The sequence below is a fragment of the Dreissena polymorpha genome, chromosome 4 (assembly GCF_020536995.1).
Source record: "Dreissena polymorpha isolate Duluth1 chromosome 4, UMN_Dpol_1.0, whole genome shotgun sequence".
In the NCBI taxonomy this organism is placed as follows: domain Eukaryota; kingdom Metazoa; phylum Mollusca; class Bivalvia; order Myida; family Dreissenidae; genus Dreissena; species Dreissena polymorpha.
In genome coordinates, this window is record NC_068358.1 from 46109640 (window position 1) to 46127303 (window position 17664).

At 36.2% G+C, this 17664-nt stretch overlaps 1 protein-coding gene across 1 annotated transcript; it reads left to right on the forward strand.

Annotated features, from left to right (window-relative positions):
* Positions 1-8409: 8409 nt before the first annotated feature.
* LOC127878395 (carbohydrate sulfotransferase 15-like) lies at positions 8410-14967 on the forward strand. The gene is made up of 7 exons (XM_052424921.1): positions 8410-9045; positions 9398-9608; positions 11268-11381; positions 11744-11903; positions 12462-12615; positions 12974-13121; positions 14125-14967. The coding sequence occupies exons 1-7, from the start codon at positions 8410-8412 to the stop codon at positions 14325-14327; spliced, it is 1626 nt and encodes a 541-aa protein (XP_052280881.1). The 3' UTR covers positions 14328-14967.
* The last annotated feature ends 2697 nt before the right edge of the window (positions 14968-17664 follow it).

Here is a 17664-nt window from a genome sequence, read left to right on the forward strand (position 1 = left end):
AGACTGTTTTCATCAGCAAACAACTGTGTGTGAGCGTGTAAGTCACTGATAATGTCATTATATACGCTCAAAACATACGTAACTTTAAAATATACCCTTGATGGACACCAGCGGATTTTTTAGGAGTTGAACGCGCTCCCGGTAATATTACTTTTTTGCGATCGGATATATAATTATACAAAAAGGTAATAAAAACCGTCGATTGACTGCTTGTTGGAGTTTGTATAAAACACGTTTGTCCCATACTTTATCAAAACCTTTAATTATATGAAAAAATACGACTCTGACCTTCAGGTCATTGTAAAGTGCTCTGCAAAATATATTATGTAACGTGCATGCCTACTAACAATCAAATCAACATGCATGAACACAGATTGGATCACATTTCATGAAGAAAATAAAAATGTGTTTATGTAATATTCTCTCAAATACCTTCTTAGAAGTATTTAGCAGTGATATAGGTTGATAATTAAACGCTGAGGCTGGATCACCCTTTTTATCTCACCTGAGCACAACGTGCTCATGGTGAGCTTTTGTGATCGCGTTTTGTCCGTCGTGCGTCGTGCGCCGTCAACATATGCCTTGTTAACTCTCTAGAGGCCACATTTATTGACCAATCTTCATGAAATTTGGTCAGAAGATTGGTCTCAATGATATCTTGGATTAGTTCGAAAATGGTGACGTTTGCTTGACAAACATGGCTGCCAAGGGGCGGGGCATTTTTTCTTATATGGCTATATATGGCTATAGTAAAATCATGTTAACACTCTAGAGGCCAGATTTATTGTCTGATCTTCATGAAACTTGGTCAGAAGATTCATTCCAATAATATCTTGGACGAGTTCGAAAATGATGCCGGTTGGTTGAAAAACATGGCCACCAGGGGGCGGGGCTTTTTACGTTATATGGCTATAGTAAAACCTTGTTAACACTCTAGAGGCCACATTTATTTTCCGATCTTCATGAAACTTGGTCAGAAGATTTGTCCCAATGATATCTTGGATGAGTTTGAAAATGATAACATTTGCTTGAAAAACATGGTTGCCAAGGGGCGGGGCATTTTTCCGTATATGGCTATATATGGCTATAGTAAAATCTTGTTAACACTCTAGCGGCCACATTTATTGTCCAATCTTCATGAAATTTGGTCAGAAGATTCATTCCAATAAAATCTTGGGCGAGTTCAGAAATAATATCCTTTGGTTGAAAAACATGGCCGCCAGGGTGCGGGGCATATATGGCTTTAGTAAAACATTGTTAACACTCTAGAGGCCACATTTTTTGTCCAATCTTCATGAAATTTGGTCAGAAGATTGGTCTCAATGATATCTTGGATGAGTTTGAAAATAATTATGATTGCTTGAAAAACATGGCTTTCAAGGGGCGGGGCATTTTTCGTTATATGGCTATAGTAAAATCTTGTTAACACTCTTGCGGCCACATTTTACTGTCCGATCATCATGAAACTTGGTCAGAAGTTTCATCCCAATAATATCTTGAAAGAGTTCAAAAATGATGCCGGTTGGTTGAAAAACATGGCTGCCAGGGGGCGGGGCATTTTTCCTTATATGGCTATAGTCAAACCTTGTATACACTCTAGAGGCCACATTTATTTTCCGATCTTCATCATACTTGGTCAGAAGATTTGTCCCAATAATATCTAGTTATCTCAGGTGAGCGACTTTGGGCCTTTCAGGCCCTCTTGTTGGAAATCGTGCACGCATTTGTAATTTTCCAACAAGAAGGCTTTTGCAAATATGTAGACACTGGTTAAAAAAAGTGTTGGTTAATTGATGCATTGCCTTTGTGAGGAGTCGTTAAAATATTTCATTAGGCTCGGATGCTTTTCCTACCTTGAGCCATTTAATAGAGTATATAACGCGTATTTTTAGATGCGTATGAAGGGACTTTAATCAGCAAATATTAACACATGGCTATAATAAGCGAAATATACATGTACTGAAATTTAATTGCTACCGCATTGATTCTTTGAAGTTTGTAGTTTTCACAACTTACTCGCCATAATGATTCAATATTGCTCACCATTTGTTTTGAACTTTTCATAAGTAACTATTGTTTACAGTAAAAATGTCTGAGGATGATGCCCCACATTGTCTTTAATGTACTGAATTAATTACCGTTTATATAACAAAACTGGTTAAACTGTAATTATGATATCTACAAACGCTTACCTCATTGACCGACGTCAATCAAAATTAATAGTCGCCAGTTAACCCCGATCTCATACGCATTCTGGGAACCGATTGAACGGAAAAAACTGTTTGGCGACTAGAAAGAAACCTGTGAATTTCTCGTGACGCGTCATTGTCAGCACGCATGACTGTAATGTGTCTTGTCAAATTTACATCGTCTGCCCGGGTATTCGCCAACGAAACAACTTTGAGCCTAATTGACCAGTGCACCGTGGCAATTGAGACCTAAATGTGCACTGGCAGTAAAATTAACGACAATGCATGTCTGGTTGCCCTTAAAAGGACAAGGTAACACTGTCTGCCAAGGGAGTGCTGAAAATTAAAAAAAATACCTTCTTCCCGCTTCTCGCGCGCTTCGCCGCTTGCCGGGCCTCTACTTACGCCACAAAGCCGTCAACCCGAATCCCAGAACGGTTTCCCCAGCACGTTGAGCGTACTTGGTACCGCCGTCCTGGGACACTTCCATTATCTTCATTGTACCACCCCCTCGAAATCCTGACCTGTATCCTTGCCAATAGGTCCGCCCTGCCCGTCCTCTACGCTGTCAACTCCGCACGCATGCTATCTTTTTTGTTTGGTTAAGATCAACTTGTCTAAATCTGTGTTATTTTCGTGATTATGTCGTTAATGTGAAATCAAAGCGCTGAAGGCATTGAAGTTGTTCGCTATTGCATAATCTCATAAGCAAGTCATTTGTTAAAATAAGGGTATAGCTTTTAAAAGTGCAAGTTTGAAATGAGCACACCCGATTCAAATATGTATAGATTTGATAAATTTATAAAGTTTGTGCACTGTTAATCATCCTATTTATGTTATAAAGATAACTTAGACAAAATTAAGACATAATGTCCCTTTTTTGACGTTCTGAAAGCATAGAACAAATTATCAAAATGGTTTAATGAGAACCAGTTATACAATTTTTAATCACCATCATATTCAATGAATATTGTTGGAATATTGATTACCTATCACGCTAAGAATACAATTTCATGATGGAAATTCCCTTTACACAACTTTTTTCTACAACATATACTAATTAAAAATATACAATAAGATAATTGATGAAAATAAATAAAAAAAGAAATCTGTGAGAAATACATTTTATTCATGAATTAGGTAGTCATAACGACAGCGCTGTGGACCCGGACTTTGATGCTGAAGCATTTTTTGTTAACCAAGCAGTCCACAAAAAGATCAACCGATTTCGGACCTTAACATCGGTATAGAACACTCAAGCGCTTTTTAGTCGTAGCTCTTTTACCCCAGCTTTTCACTTTAAATGACCTTAACATAACGCCAGCAGACACGAATAAAAACATGCGAATATTTTATAGGCTGATTCGAGAGAATAAGCTTGAACTTTGGATTCATCACTGTGTCTGTGCGCACCGTAAAGGAAGCAATACTGTTCACTGTGAGGAATTCTTGCCTACTCTATACACAAATTGTGGCCTAAGTTACAATTACGCGTTAAAATCCATCTCGCAGAATTTCCGTGTATTGACTCGGTCACTTAATCGTCAGGGGAAGGCCTAATTGACTATCGAAAGCATGGTGCCATTTACAATGCTCAATGATATTTTAAAAGACCCGCGTCATGCGAAAAAGGGTCTTATGCCATATTGCGCAGCTATAACCCATACGGCCTGCGCATCCATCAGTCTGGTCAGGAGACTGTGCATAAAAACCAACTTAATCGTATAATATTGCGTTGTTATCACCCGTGCAATTGAGAAGACATGAGAGATCGCCGCTACCTGTTGAGAACAATAGAATGTTTCCCAGACATAGCAAATTTAATCCCGCTGTATTAGCAAGCACTATCAACGCGGTCACGAAACAGATGCGTGATAGTGTATTGGACTTTTGATATCCCTTCATACTTGTTAATCAGCAGTAGTTCTCTTTTCCCTTATAAACTAATTGCCTCAGATTTTGAATGACCTTTGCTGCTCAAAAATAACTAGCGATTAAGACGCAGTAAGTACTGGAATATTTTCACAATTCATAAAAATTATGTTCCCTAACATGTACAATTCAAAAATTGATTATTGATTTTTTTATATACATGCTCCGTTAAAACATATTCCATTTAACACGATATTCACACTATGTAACCATTTGTTTATGAATATAGTGGAAGAACTGAAACCTCTGGAATAAATGATAGAACTCTTTCTCGGCGCGCATGCGGCAGTTATCATGTTTAAAGTACCTAACTGGCTTGCAAAACATGGTAAAATATGACCCTTGTTGCTAATACGTTCACTTGAGAGCGCGCGCAATGCATTTGGTAGTAATAGCGATACTAACGGGCCTGGTTTAAACACCATTAAATCTATATAATGTACTTATCGGTATGTATTCAAACAAATAATCACCCACACAAACGATGCACTCAAATAATAAAAAGCGGCAAACTGATGACCGCCGACATGAACCAATCAGTCGAAAGTAACACACACTAAAAACAAATCAGTCATAAATAAACATATAATGGTGGTTATGTTATGATAATAATACTAATAATGGTGGTGGTGGCAGTAAGGAGAATAATAATAATACTGATGATGATGGTGTCGATATCGATGATGGTGATGATAATGATGATTACCAGTGAACATTAAGGTCCCATTGGCCACCACGTACTTGTGTATTTGTATTTAAAAAATAAAAAATATTTTTTCGGCGAAAACCCGGGTAGCCGGGGTTAATTAAACCTACTTTGGCTAAACATTTAATATTTTCCACTGATCGGTCACAGGGGCAGATCAGCACATAAGGTAGTCGTGAAGACTCATCGATGACCTGTTAATATTTTGAAAACTTTATGTCACAATACCCCGGTATAAAGTTTCTACGGATATGGCAATTTATAAACTTCGAACAGGAATTATGAATTTCAATATTCAAAATATTGAAACAATTAAACGATGCAGTACATTAATGAAAAGAATGCACACATTCTTATAATTAAAAAACAATTTGTACATGTGTACAATAGGACTTGTTTCTTAGGTCATGTTGATGGTTACATTTTGAAGCATGCTATTTGTGCAAATTTTTAAAGGGCTGCAAGTGGGACACTCTAATTGGTGAATCCAATCCTGCCTGGGTGTTAAGGGTGTTCAGGTATATTGTCAACAAATATTTTAGTGCTTATTTATACGTGATATTCTTTACAGAATAATATTCACGAGTGCAATTCAATAATATATTTACATTTAAGTATATTAAGACACCGATTTTCGGGAACATAGTCAGTGCCTATAGGTAGATTTCTATGTCTTATACAATGAACAAAATGTTTTCTAAACGTTCCGTTAATCATATTTAGCCTGATGCAATGTCCTATGTGACATATTGTGTAGTTAAAACACCACGCGGACATTTACGGCAAGTAGCGTCATGTTTGAATTGTCTGAGTAAATATCGGTAAATGTTTTTTTAGAAGGACCTTTTTTAATCAATGTCATCTGCAAAATCCGGGCATGTTGATATATAATCAATCAACACTCATGACTGAAGGAGTGTTTGTTTTGTTAAAAATAGCCCAGTATAGTTTTAAAGACACGATTCTGTTGTGAACACATGACCAATTTTAAACCTAATAGCTGTATGACAACCGCGTAGAAACAAAGTCGGCACGTGATAATACCCGTATTGAATTCCGCTTCGTTATAAGCTAAGCGTACCAAGGCCTGCCCGTCATAAGTAGGTTGATTTTATACATGATGGGAAAAATAATTTGCGATAATTTAATTTCTTAACTGTTGGTAGGATCGGAATAAATTTTTGATGGTAGTTAAAGGTGTGACTTAAGTATATTTCTGAATTTAATCAACTAGACTGCATTGTTCACACAGTTAAATGGATATAATAAGGATCGTCAGTTATAGATGAATGGATTTTAATCTCTTTGATGCATGTATGTTTTATTTAAACACATATTTTGTACGTGTAACTTGCTTTAATTTTAGAATAATTTAAATAATGTATGATTTGAAATTGCTTACAAACATTTGCTTCATATTTTGGGTTTAATATTGAAAACGTAATAAATTGGATTAAAAGCGACAGTTAATTACAGTCGATCCGTGTTACATTAAAGTAGCCGTGGCCGAAAAAAACAATGTAACAATCAATAAAATAGAACATTTAAATGTTACTTATTAAAAATATTGTAATGAACACAGGGCGAAAAAAAGTTTGTTTGTGACCGAAGGAACACACTTGTCAGTTTTTTGTTAAAGTCCCCGTTCGCCGAACAGATCGTTGTTTTGCATATAAATAGCGAGAAATAAACTTTACATACATTCATTGAAATATATTTTTTATCAAGGGTGACATCGAAAACCTGGTCAAAATCGGGTTTGAATCGATAAAATAATATATTAATGATCATAAATACATGCAATAGGCGAAAATCATTGCAGCGTCACGAGTTATGCAAATTATATCTATATTTTAGCTTTCGCTAAACATTATTAGCATGTTGAAGATAAATACATAGATTTAGTAAAAACGTAGCGTTGCAACTCAGTTTCCGTCTGTAACAGATGTATTTGCATGTGTTCTTACCTTCTCTCCGCTAAATTCGCCCGTATCCGCCATTTGTTTGTTTAGGTTTGAATTAATGTTTCGAATCATGAATATTAATTAGGTCGTTTTCGTACTTTACCGTACTCAAAGTCTTATAAATATACATTTGATATGTATATTGATAAGTCTTTGCCGTACTCGACCCCAAAATAAAAATCGCTATGTTTTTTTTCAACCGCTTTCAACCGGATTTTCAGTGATATCCCCAATAAAAACACGTTTTTATACGATTCTGCCCATATATATTTCCGCGAACGGGAATTTAAACTCTGTGTAATGGTGATTATAATTTAAGCGTTTTTATTAGACTGTTGGGCGTTAATTTTATAAATGGAATCAGTTTTATATATATTGATAGTTGATTGATGTAATAATTAATTCAAGGACGTCCTTTTTGTAGTTGTAAATCTAAAATAATGACATGAGTGGGCAACCATTGTTAGGTACAATCTTGTAGCTAGTTTCTTTATACCAAAGTACTGTAAATAAATTTATAGGTTTTACGTTATGTCTTGGCAAGTTTAAAAATAGATAGACGTCAGCCACTGCATTGCTGAATGTCTATGAACAGTTTACAATATGGGTTGTTACATTTTAGAACAAACTGTAAACTTATCACGCGATATTTTGAATTTTAGTCCAAATTTTGATTTAAACACAACGTGTTTGGCTTGATTCGAAAATAAGGTGCTCTTGTGTTTCAAATACGTACCGGCAACTTCTTGTGTTACAAATAATTGTTTAAAACGACTGGTCCAATTTATTGGACGGGCAAATATATTTTGTAGCCCAGCAGTAATTTATTATTAAAACATAGCTTTTCATTCGTGATATTTCCTTCAAAATAATTAAGTATCAAGTTCGACATTCTTTCATACAAGCATCTAATTATCTCATAAATGTTCACTCATCTTTGAACACAATACCTGTGGAATAAGTCTTTCTATCAGCATGTTGTTGATCACTACGATCCATAATCATATTTCAGTTTAGGCGTATTTGACGGATTATAAAAGCATTTTTTACTTAATGAATTAATCGCAAAAAAACGTTTTAGGACCACAGTACAGAGAGTAGTATACTTTTCATAAATTGTGAATTTCTTTATGTGTATATTTAATGTGTGTATGTATTTCTAGTTTATTCTTAGGTGTATTCTTGCTCTAAACGTTCATGTATATCGTCATATAAACTTCGAAATATAAATCAGCCTTTATCTGAGAAAACTGGGCGTAATTCATGGGCGTGAAGTGTCATTACATGCATTAAGCCCGATTTTATCAGATCGCGACTCATGTAAATATCAATCGTTGTGCCCAAGCCAATTAATATGCGTACATGTTCTTGCATTTTTGAAAAGTCTGCTAATTTAAACAGCCTCACTGTTCCGAATGTAAACTTTAATGGCCCATCAAAGGGTTAGATTAAAGGCTCAGAGTAAACAATTACATTATTTATTACAATAACCTCAAGTCATATTTTATATTTTTCCAGAATTGTTATCGTCGCAAACTACCTATCATTTGTCTGACCATCTGACCTACTCCGATCAGCTCATTGATTTAGCCTTCGAAACTTGCAGTCTCCATTTACAATGGATGCTACTGGAGCCACAATGCGCCCTTATCAGGAATCGATGGCTGCAATGTGCTTCCGAAACATACGGCTTACGGTAGTCGCCAAGTTCACGTTTATTTGCTTGGTATTGGTGTCACTATTCGGAATTGCGTTCAAATACGACGCAGTGGTCGGCATTCAGACCTACCGGCCGATGAACATTCAAGGCGTGGTGGTTGTGTTCCGATCATTGAAGACTGAAGAATTCGCTAAAAGTATATCAGTACTATTAAATGTTACGCGAAACAATAATAATTTTACTAACCAATCGGTGGTTGAACAGCCAGACTACAATAAAAGCATCGATTTAGCTGATTCGCAAGCAAACGGTTATAAAACAGTAATGTTAAAAACCACTGAGTCGCATCCAAAGAAAAAGCTTACAGAAGACGTGACAAAAGTTAATCAAACGGACCGGAATTTTCTTTACATTGATCCCCGAGTTACTCTGATTATGGCGGAAATCTTGCGGATAGGGTCCAAGCTTCCGGGAAACCTGACAAGTCTGCAGACACTCGCATCGAGGGTGAAGGAGAGCCCAGAGTTTCCGGGGATGCCGGACCCCTGCGTAGGCCCCGACCGGATAACGGGTGTGGAGGACATCCTCTGTATGGTAAGGAGAGGATTATGTTTCTTTTATAGAACCCCACCTACCCTTACAAGTCCATATCGAACTCTTATATTGAGGTCAATCAATTAACCACAAAAGAATGTGGTATCATTGCAATATCAACCGCCCCTAAAATATTTTACATACATAAACTGCCGTCGCTCCTTACTTTGCAAAATGTACAAACACAGACCTTGATTTTTAAAAACGTCAACTCGTCAAGCCATACTTTGTAAAAATGATGTCAATATAACACTCATCACCTCCCCCTTTCTTATTTGGAAAAATATTCACTCGTCAATCATATTTTTTCAATACTTACTACATATATATTCATCCAAATCGTACTTTTCAGAAACCCCCAAGGTTCCTAGCGGATTACAAGAACCCCTGCTGGCAAGATGATGCCGAATTCCGCTGCCTCCCATACTTCCACCTGATAGGCGTATGCAAGAGCGGAACGTCCGACTTATTTAATCGTTTGTTCATGCACCCGGATATCATTCCGAACAGGGGCATTGGGAATAAAGAAACCTGGTACTGGTCGTGGAGGCGACTTGACATATGTAAGTCACGATAGAGATTTTTAGATGTAATATTAAACACTTTGAAAATAACATTAGTTTATAACATTTATTAATGCTACAGTACATTAAGATCGTCTTCAAGTGCGTTTTCTCTTTTAAATTTATTTAAAGATTTCAATATTGAGCATTACATATTTCTGAGCAAATTAAATTTTGTTTTAATGCGATGTATGAGTATGATAAAATAAAGCGTATTAGTTAGTGTTTTTCCCAGGAGGGCAAAGGGGCATGGCGCATTACTTTCAAAAGGGCATTTTAGCGCGCAGTTTAGGCAAAAAAAGGGCAAAAACGTTCCCTGAATACCTGAATTACGGGGAAACATGTAATCGCATCAAAATAAGTTGTGGAAAAAAAAATTAAACAAGCACATTTAATGGTAATAGATGTATTTAACTTACTATAATTTATATTAATATATTACCTTGCAATGTACATTTAAGTTCCAGGCTGTTTCAATAAACTGTACAGCACGACAAACATAATAAAGCAATATATGCATATGAATCTGATTATACACAGATCCACTAACATATAAATGAAACCATGTTTGTCTTATCCCATTTTCTAACAATAATCTCGACATATGTTTCATTGCGAGTAAATTAATCGCTAACAATATGCAAACACTCGTTTCTGTGACATGCATCCACGAGGTAGATTACAAATAAATAAAAAATATTGTTGCAATTAAAAAAATTTTTATGCATCGTTGATTATCACAGACATTTTATTAATTCCTTCTTAATGATAATCTCCATCGTTAATTCGATCGTTTACGACGTTATTTGCCATTTTTGCCGAGTCACAATCTGTATAGTCCGCCAGCCACAGGTGCGCATAGCAACGTTAAATCGTATACGCGATTCGCATGTTAAATTAGTATTGTCTCTAATTATTTCAATAATTAGATCTAATTATCTTATAAAGAATAATTTGTTTGTGATTTTAAATGTAATAATGCGTAAAAATATATGTTTTGATATAACGAATAATGCATGCAATGCACAATTGCAACGAGAATAGCATCGAGTTTTTCATCAAAAGTCTCCGAAGTTATGATTTTTTCGTAAAGGAGTACAATTGCCGAGCGAAAAGTGCGCTTGGTATAACATAGCCTCCGGCATTATTGATTTGACACGGGGTTATTCACGATGACTAATTCACAGCTTTGGAGCAGTCAAAAAGACCTACCTATTAATCGAAACTGTTATAGATTAAATCTGCTCAATTAATATAGTCGATTAGACGTGACGTCTCTCGAGTAAATCAAGCCGATCGGAGCGTCACAGGCAATCAAGGAAGCTGATTTTGCGGACCAAGTTAGATCGTAAGGCAATAAAGATTTATCGATATAGTGGACCGTTTCCACGACTCTATGTTACTGTGCAATAAAAATAATATGTTAAACATTTCCATGAAATATAAGATACCCATATTCCATTGAAACGTACTTTAGAAATTTTCAAAACGAAATAAATACATCAGCATGTATTACCGGGGAAGTCGTAAATGAGTTCATGCAGCCAAATGTCACTATGCCTCTATACACAAATATGTCAATTCGAGTAAGTACTATCACTTACAATTGCATATCCCATAATTTAGTGTTTGTTAACCCCAGAATCATTTGATTTACAGTGGAAATAAACGGCACTTTCAACCAGGGAATGACATTGAAGGATTTTACTAATACGTTCGTGTCTTCCGGACTTCAAGCCACAGGTGCAAAAGGCAAACATAACAAAATTACTGGTTCGTTCATTGATTTGTTTGCATGCGCATTAGTTCAGGGATTTACTCGTTCACTCATTCATTTATTCAAATAAACTAGTTCCATATGTCATTCATCAATTCAGCCATTCATTAATGTGCTTGTTGCAGTCATTCAGTTAATAATTTATTCATTCGTCCTTAAACCACAACAAAATGTTTCATTTATACCTGTAATATTCCATTTCCGAAATCGGACATAAGTAACTTGTAAAAAACCTTCATTGCAAAAAAACTTAAAATTTACAATGGCATCAAATACTAAAAGTGTTACACATATAAGACTAATCGCTTTTCCATTTAATAGATAATGGTTTTCACGCATGCTTTCCGTGTGCCTCTAGGTCACGGTGATCCCATGGACTTCTGGGACCGCTTCCTAGAAAGAAACACGCCGCAGAACACACCCGGCGCCGACGAGCTACTCTGGACGACACCATATGCCGTCCGCCACGTCAACCCGAACATCAAGCTACTACTCATGCTGCGGGATCCCGTCGAAAGGTAGCATTGTTTGGAGGGAGCCCTCTAATCAGTTTAGGCATGATCATAAAATCCCCAGAGTGAAACATGTTTCCGGTCCTTAGCGGTCATAGACGCGATAATTATTTGTTAAAGCAATTGAAATTTACATATATTAAGAATGTTATCTTTAATACCCGACTTTTTCGACTTTTAATTGACCGCTCCTCGGACATTGACATACCACTGTAACGAACAGAAAACTCACTATTTACGTCTTGTAACTATTACTCGACCAGGTGATGCCAGACCAGTTTCCCCTAAATGCACAATGTTATTCAATGCACGGTCGCCACCTATATGCCTTATGATAAAGTATTGGCTTTGAATGTCTTTTCAATGCACAAACATCTTTGATGTTCATGTATGTATTAATCCTACATCCAATCAAGCTCATTGCGTGTTCACCCAAATACAAAATCTTCTTGGATATTATTAAATTGATATTCAAATTTATTTATTTAAAGATATGTATGACAAGTTTTAACACAATTAATTGACGGTGCCAACCCTATGACGGAATGTTATCCGAATTTTCAGGTTGTTCTCTCACTATATTCATTTGGGCTACGGTACCTCGGCACAGTCTTTCCATGAACACGTGGTGATTTCCATCGAACGATGGAATAACTGCACTAACTCGCATACCATTCGTCACTGCATTTACGATCAGCCCTTGAGCAAAAATCTTCCGGTAAGACAATTTTTACCACGCTAATAAATTTTGGCCAATGTCTCCAGAATATTTAGCTTAATGCTTAAATACTATACATCTATTATTGAAATATGTGTTTTTTTCTTATTTTATTTAAATAATGACAAGTAACTGACTTGAACGCTTGTGTATGAATCGATATCTTTACATCGGGATATTTTCTTTCTAACATCGGAAATACCGGTACTCGTTTCGTAGCTGTTGTCTTAGCTGCTAGATTGGAGATAAAATAAATGTTATGCCAACAATACGCATTTAAAAAATAAACATAGAGCGAAATAATAAAGAAAGCGCGTGAAAATAATTGTTAATAAAGTTTCGACGATTTATCATGCAGGCCCCGATCTTCACGAGCTTCTACATCGTGCACCTGTTGGAGTGGCTAAAGGTATTTCCCCGGGAGCAGATCTTGATTTTCCGGAACGAGGATTACACGGTGGACATTAAGGGCACCCTCACGGAAATCTTCCGCTTCTTAGACGTCGGTGAGTGTTCGAGTGTGGTTCACACCGATGCAAAACATTGTCGTAAAGATGTTTATCTAAAATGTTATTTTCATAGTTTTAAGTACAGCCGAGGTAACCACAACCTGCACGGTGTGGTAACAAACATCAAAACTTACCCGCTCCGGTAATGGGGTTTGCCCCGGACGATTAAGTGACCAGTCGGACAGCCTGTATTCACATGATCAAAACTTGTGTTTTTAGTCTTCATAAGCGTGTCGACATGCATTTAAATGAATACATGAACTGTGGTTGCTTATTATGGCGAATTGTTTTCGGCGTGGCTTTCTACCCCAGGTTTTGACCTCTCTCACCTGCGTTATTGTCCAATGAAATCTTGAGAAATTTCCTGCCTTTGGGAACGAATGAATACAAAAAAAATAAATAAAAGGACTTAAGATCCAACCATTCGATCTGAACGCACTTGTTGGAATGCCTGTGGACAGTTAAGTGGGATGACACCTTGTATGTTATGGAAAGAAAGATGCCTACCAACCCAACTGGACATGGTGTGAACTGCGTAGAAATTGACTGTCGTGCTATTTATTGATTACACATACAACTTAAGAACGCCTTTATGACGCCAAACAAATGAATATTTTTTGGAAACTCCCAATGAAAAATATGAGGTGTTTATCTTATCTGTAACAGCTGTACATTTATTTTTTCTGATAGATGATCGTTATTTTACCCAAAGGACAATATGTTCACATGTGTTATTTACGCTAGAACGTACTGACGTACATATTGTAGTGGGATTGTTGTGGCATAAAATGTCGTAAAATAACGCAAATAATTTATGTACATATATATTAAAGGATAATAACTGACGGTTAAGCAATTGATATTGAAGACCATTTAAAAAAAGTTCTTAAATAGTCCCGTAAAAAGTTCCCTTCACTTACCCATTTTGAAACCAAGTCAAACTCGGTGAAATAGTTATCTTGACTGGTCGTCTTAATAATCGACCATGTGTAAATTTCAGACGTTCCGAACGACAGCGTTGTCGCCAATATGACAAACATGGCGCCCTTCTACGTGTCGGAAAGGCGGAAGTCGGCCGGGCAAATACTTCCGGAAACAAAGCGCCTTCTGGTAGAGCTCTATCGGCCTTACAATGAGCAGCTCGCGGCGTTCCTTGGGGACACGAGATACGCGTGGCACGACGCTTCGTTTGCCACCGTATAGACTGTGAAATAGTACAGTATAAACTGTGAAACAGTACATTCACTATAGCTTACGGAATGACATTTTCCGTTGGATATTATTCATACGCCACGTGGGACGCAGCCATCATAGCTCATGTGGTACTATTTATATTGGGTATTTTCCATATGCCGCTTGAGATAACCCATGAGAGACTGTCATACAGTGTGATACAATCGGCATAGCCCTCGGAATACTACCCATACACCGCGACGGATACTGTCAGCATAGCTCGAATCCCGAGTGGGATATAGTCGACAAGGCTCGATGTCTGCTTATCATACGCCGCTTAGAACACGTTCTGCTTAGCACGTGGGGGACAATCCTTACACTGAGCGGGATTCACTTGGTATAGCTCTTGTTATGGTATCCACATGCCACAAGGGATACAGTCGGTATGATACATGGGAAACTAGTCATATAACGCGTGGAAACTAGTCGAAATAGTCGTATGATACTATGCTTAAATCTAGTGGAAAACGGTTTATATCACTCGACAGATTTCATCAGTGATGCCTATGAAATTGTTATTGGAAAATTATATAAAACAAACTACCTTGTTAACAAAGAAAAACCTTTGTTGTTCTAGTGCTGACCTACTTAACATCGATCAGAAAAATAAAAAAAACATTCTAACCGTGCTTGCCGTTGCATTATGCAAAAACTAACTGTCCAAAGCTATGGAAAATTGAAAGCTTTGTTTACACTAAATTTCAACTAACTGACATTTTAAGATGAGTAATTTCAGTGGTCCAATTACGAATCCTTGTATATACAATGAAAATTTCATTCATAAATTATGTCAATACCAAGTAGTTTAACAACTTACACAAGTTATGTAGCGTGTTATATCTTAAATGACGTAGAAATTAACAAGAAGTTAATTTGCCTATTGCAAAAGAAATTCATTTCTTGCATCTTGAAAAGACCAATGAAAATGCTGTTAATTGATGAAGTTAAACATGTTAAAGTATATATATTATATATTATATATATATATATTATATTATATATATATATATATATATATATATATGATAGTGATTTTTTTTTCAGAAAAGTTGATTGGTTGTTATAATAGGATTATTAATCATTCAAAATGATGTTGTCACTAAAGATACAAAACTTAACCGAATTTGTCATTTTGAAGAGAAAAGTCGTGCTTCTTTTAAAAAAAACAATCACTATAATCGTTTTTTGTATATTGTAAAATTTCTGAAGACATTCACTCGCTTTTGCGGCCATATTTTCGAACGCTACGACAGCCCTCGAACATTCGTAACTTTTACATGGGAACTTACGCATTCGTAGCTGGTGGTTGCGTACACATGTTAGTCGTACTCGGTCAGCACGTTTGGAAATCGTTCCTGAATGCCTGAATAGGCTACCATTATTCGCCAGTTTGCTATATTTGCTCTTTTGAAATCAATTTTATTCCGAAAATCAATGTGCTAAAATGTGCCATTTACAATTCGCAATGATATTTTGAAAGGCCGGCGTCATGCGTCAATGGGTCTTTTGCAATATGGCGCAGCTATAGCCCACCCAGCCTGCGCATCTCTCAGTCTGGTCAGGAGACACATATTTATACCATTAAACCTTGAGTGATTGTATAGCGGACATCATCGCCTCTGACCAGACTGTGCAAACGCATAGGCCGGGCTTGAGTTACGCTGGCCGAAACGCTATAAGACCCATGGTTGCATTAAGCGTCTTTGAAAGTGTCATTTGAATGTGTCGAAAGAAAACTGCGTGTTTTATATTAACATACGATATGTTTCGATGGTGAAGAAATAAACTAATAATAAGCCATGTGAGAACACATAATATTATGATTTATCTCCATTGGTATATTTTTTCTACTCATACTAATGTGTGGTTTGACTATAATAACTAACATCTTATTGGGCGAGTGTACGACTAAAAAGTGAAAAACAAGTTAAACGTTGGTTTTTAATTTAATTATTTCGAAACGTACATTTCAAATTTTATTTCAAAGTAAGCATTTCACCGAATACCTTTTTTAAAAATATTTTTTTTTTTATATTTCGTAATTTTTACATTCGGTTTAAGCGATTAAAAAGCATTTTTGTCGTTCTCTATAGTATACCTATAGCTGATAAACTCATGTTCAACGTTTTATAAATTGAGAACTGTGAATATACCAGGTAAACCAACTTTACCTTATACTATTGCGTTGTTATCACCCGTTCAGTTGAGAGTACAGGAGAGATCGCCGTTGCCTGCTGAGAACAAAAGAACGTTTCAAAGACATATCAAATTTAACCCCGCTGCAATAGCAAGCAGTATCAACGAGGTTACACAACAGACGCGTGATAGTGTATTGGACTATCGATATCCTTTCATACTTGTAAATCAGCAGTAGTTTTATTTTCCCTTATCTACTAATAATAGTAGAGGAACTGGAACCTCTGGCATAAATTATATAACTCTTTCTCTGCGCGGATGCGGCAGTTATCAGGTTTATATAACCTAACAAAACTGGCTTGCAAAACGTGGTACTAACCTTATAGTTATATTAGTTGTTCGCCATATTTACAGACCATTTCTACAAAACAAAATTGTAAATATTATTTACAACAGCAATCTCACTTATTTTAACTAAAACAAGCATATGAAAAGCAAATATCGTTTCGTCTCTTCATTCTCTTTGAATATACTTTTTAAAGCTCTCTATGCGTAGAAATTTGCATCCGCTCATTGTCAAACGACATCTTATACGACACTGAGCAATCATTTGGAAAAATGAGGTCATATTCCCGTTAATTGTTTATATCTACAGTACTAAGACGATACCAAATAAAGTCTTATTACATGTAGAATTTAACATGTTGTACACGTGTGACAGGTAAACACTTCAATATTTTCATACACATGAGACGGAAGCTTACACTTTACATCGCATAAATGTACAAAATGTTGTGCAATATTTGTTCAAAGCAGTTGCGAGATTTGCAAGATTGATCGATCAACAGAGGAACAACTTTTTGCAATGATCGGAAGTAATGTACGATTCAGGTAACTGCGAGCGGTATACGCAACCCTACTTTTTACTAAATTCATTTATCTGAATGGCAGGCGTAGGTATCAGAATCAATTGCTAACGATCAGTGTGTAGGTTCCTTCACCACATCTTGAACCTCTAATTTAAGATAAATCTACAAATAAGCAGCTTTTACTAAATCGTTAATAGCAAGTTTTCTTTAACCAAATGATGTTAATAACATGTTCACATTCATGTTCGCATTTTAATAAAACAAATAAACATTTAAAGTTCACTATTTGCACTTGTGCCATC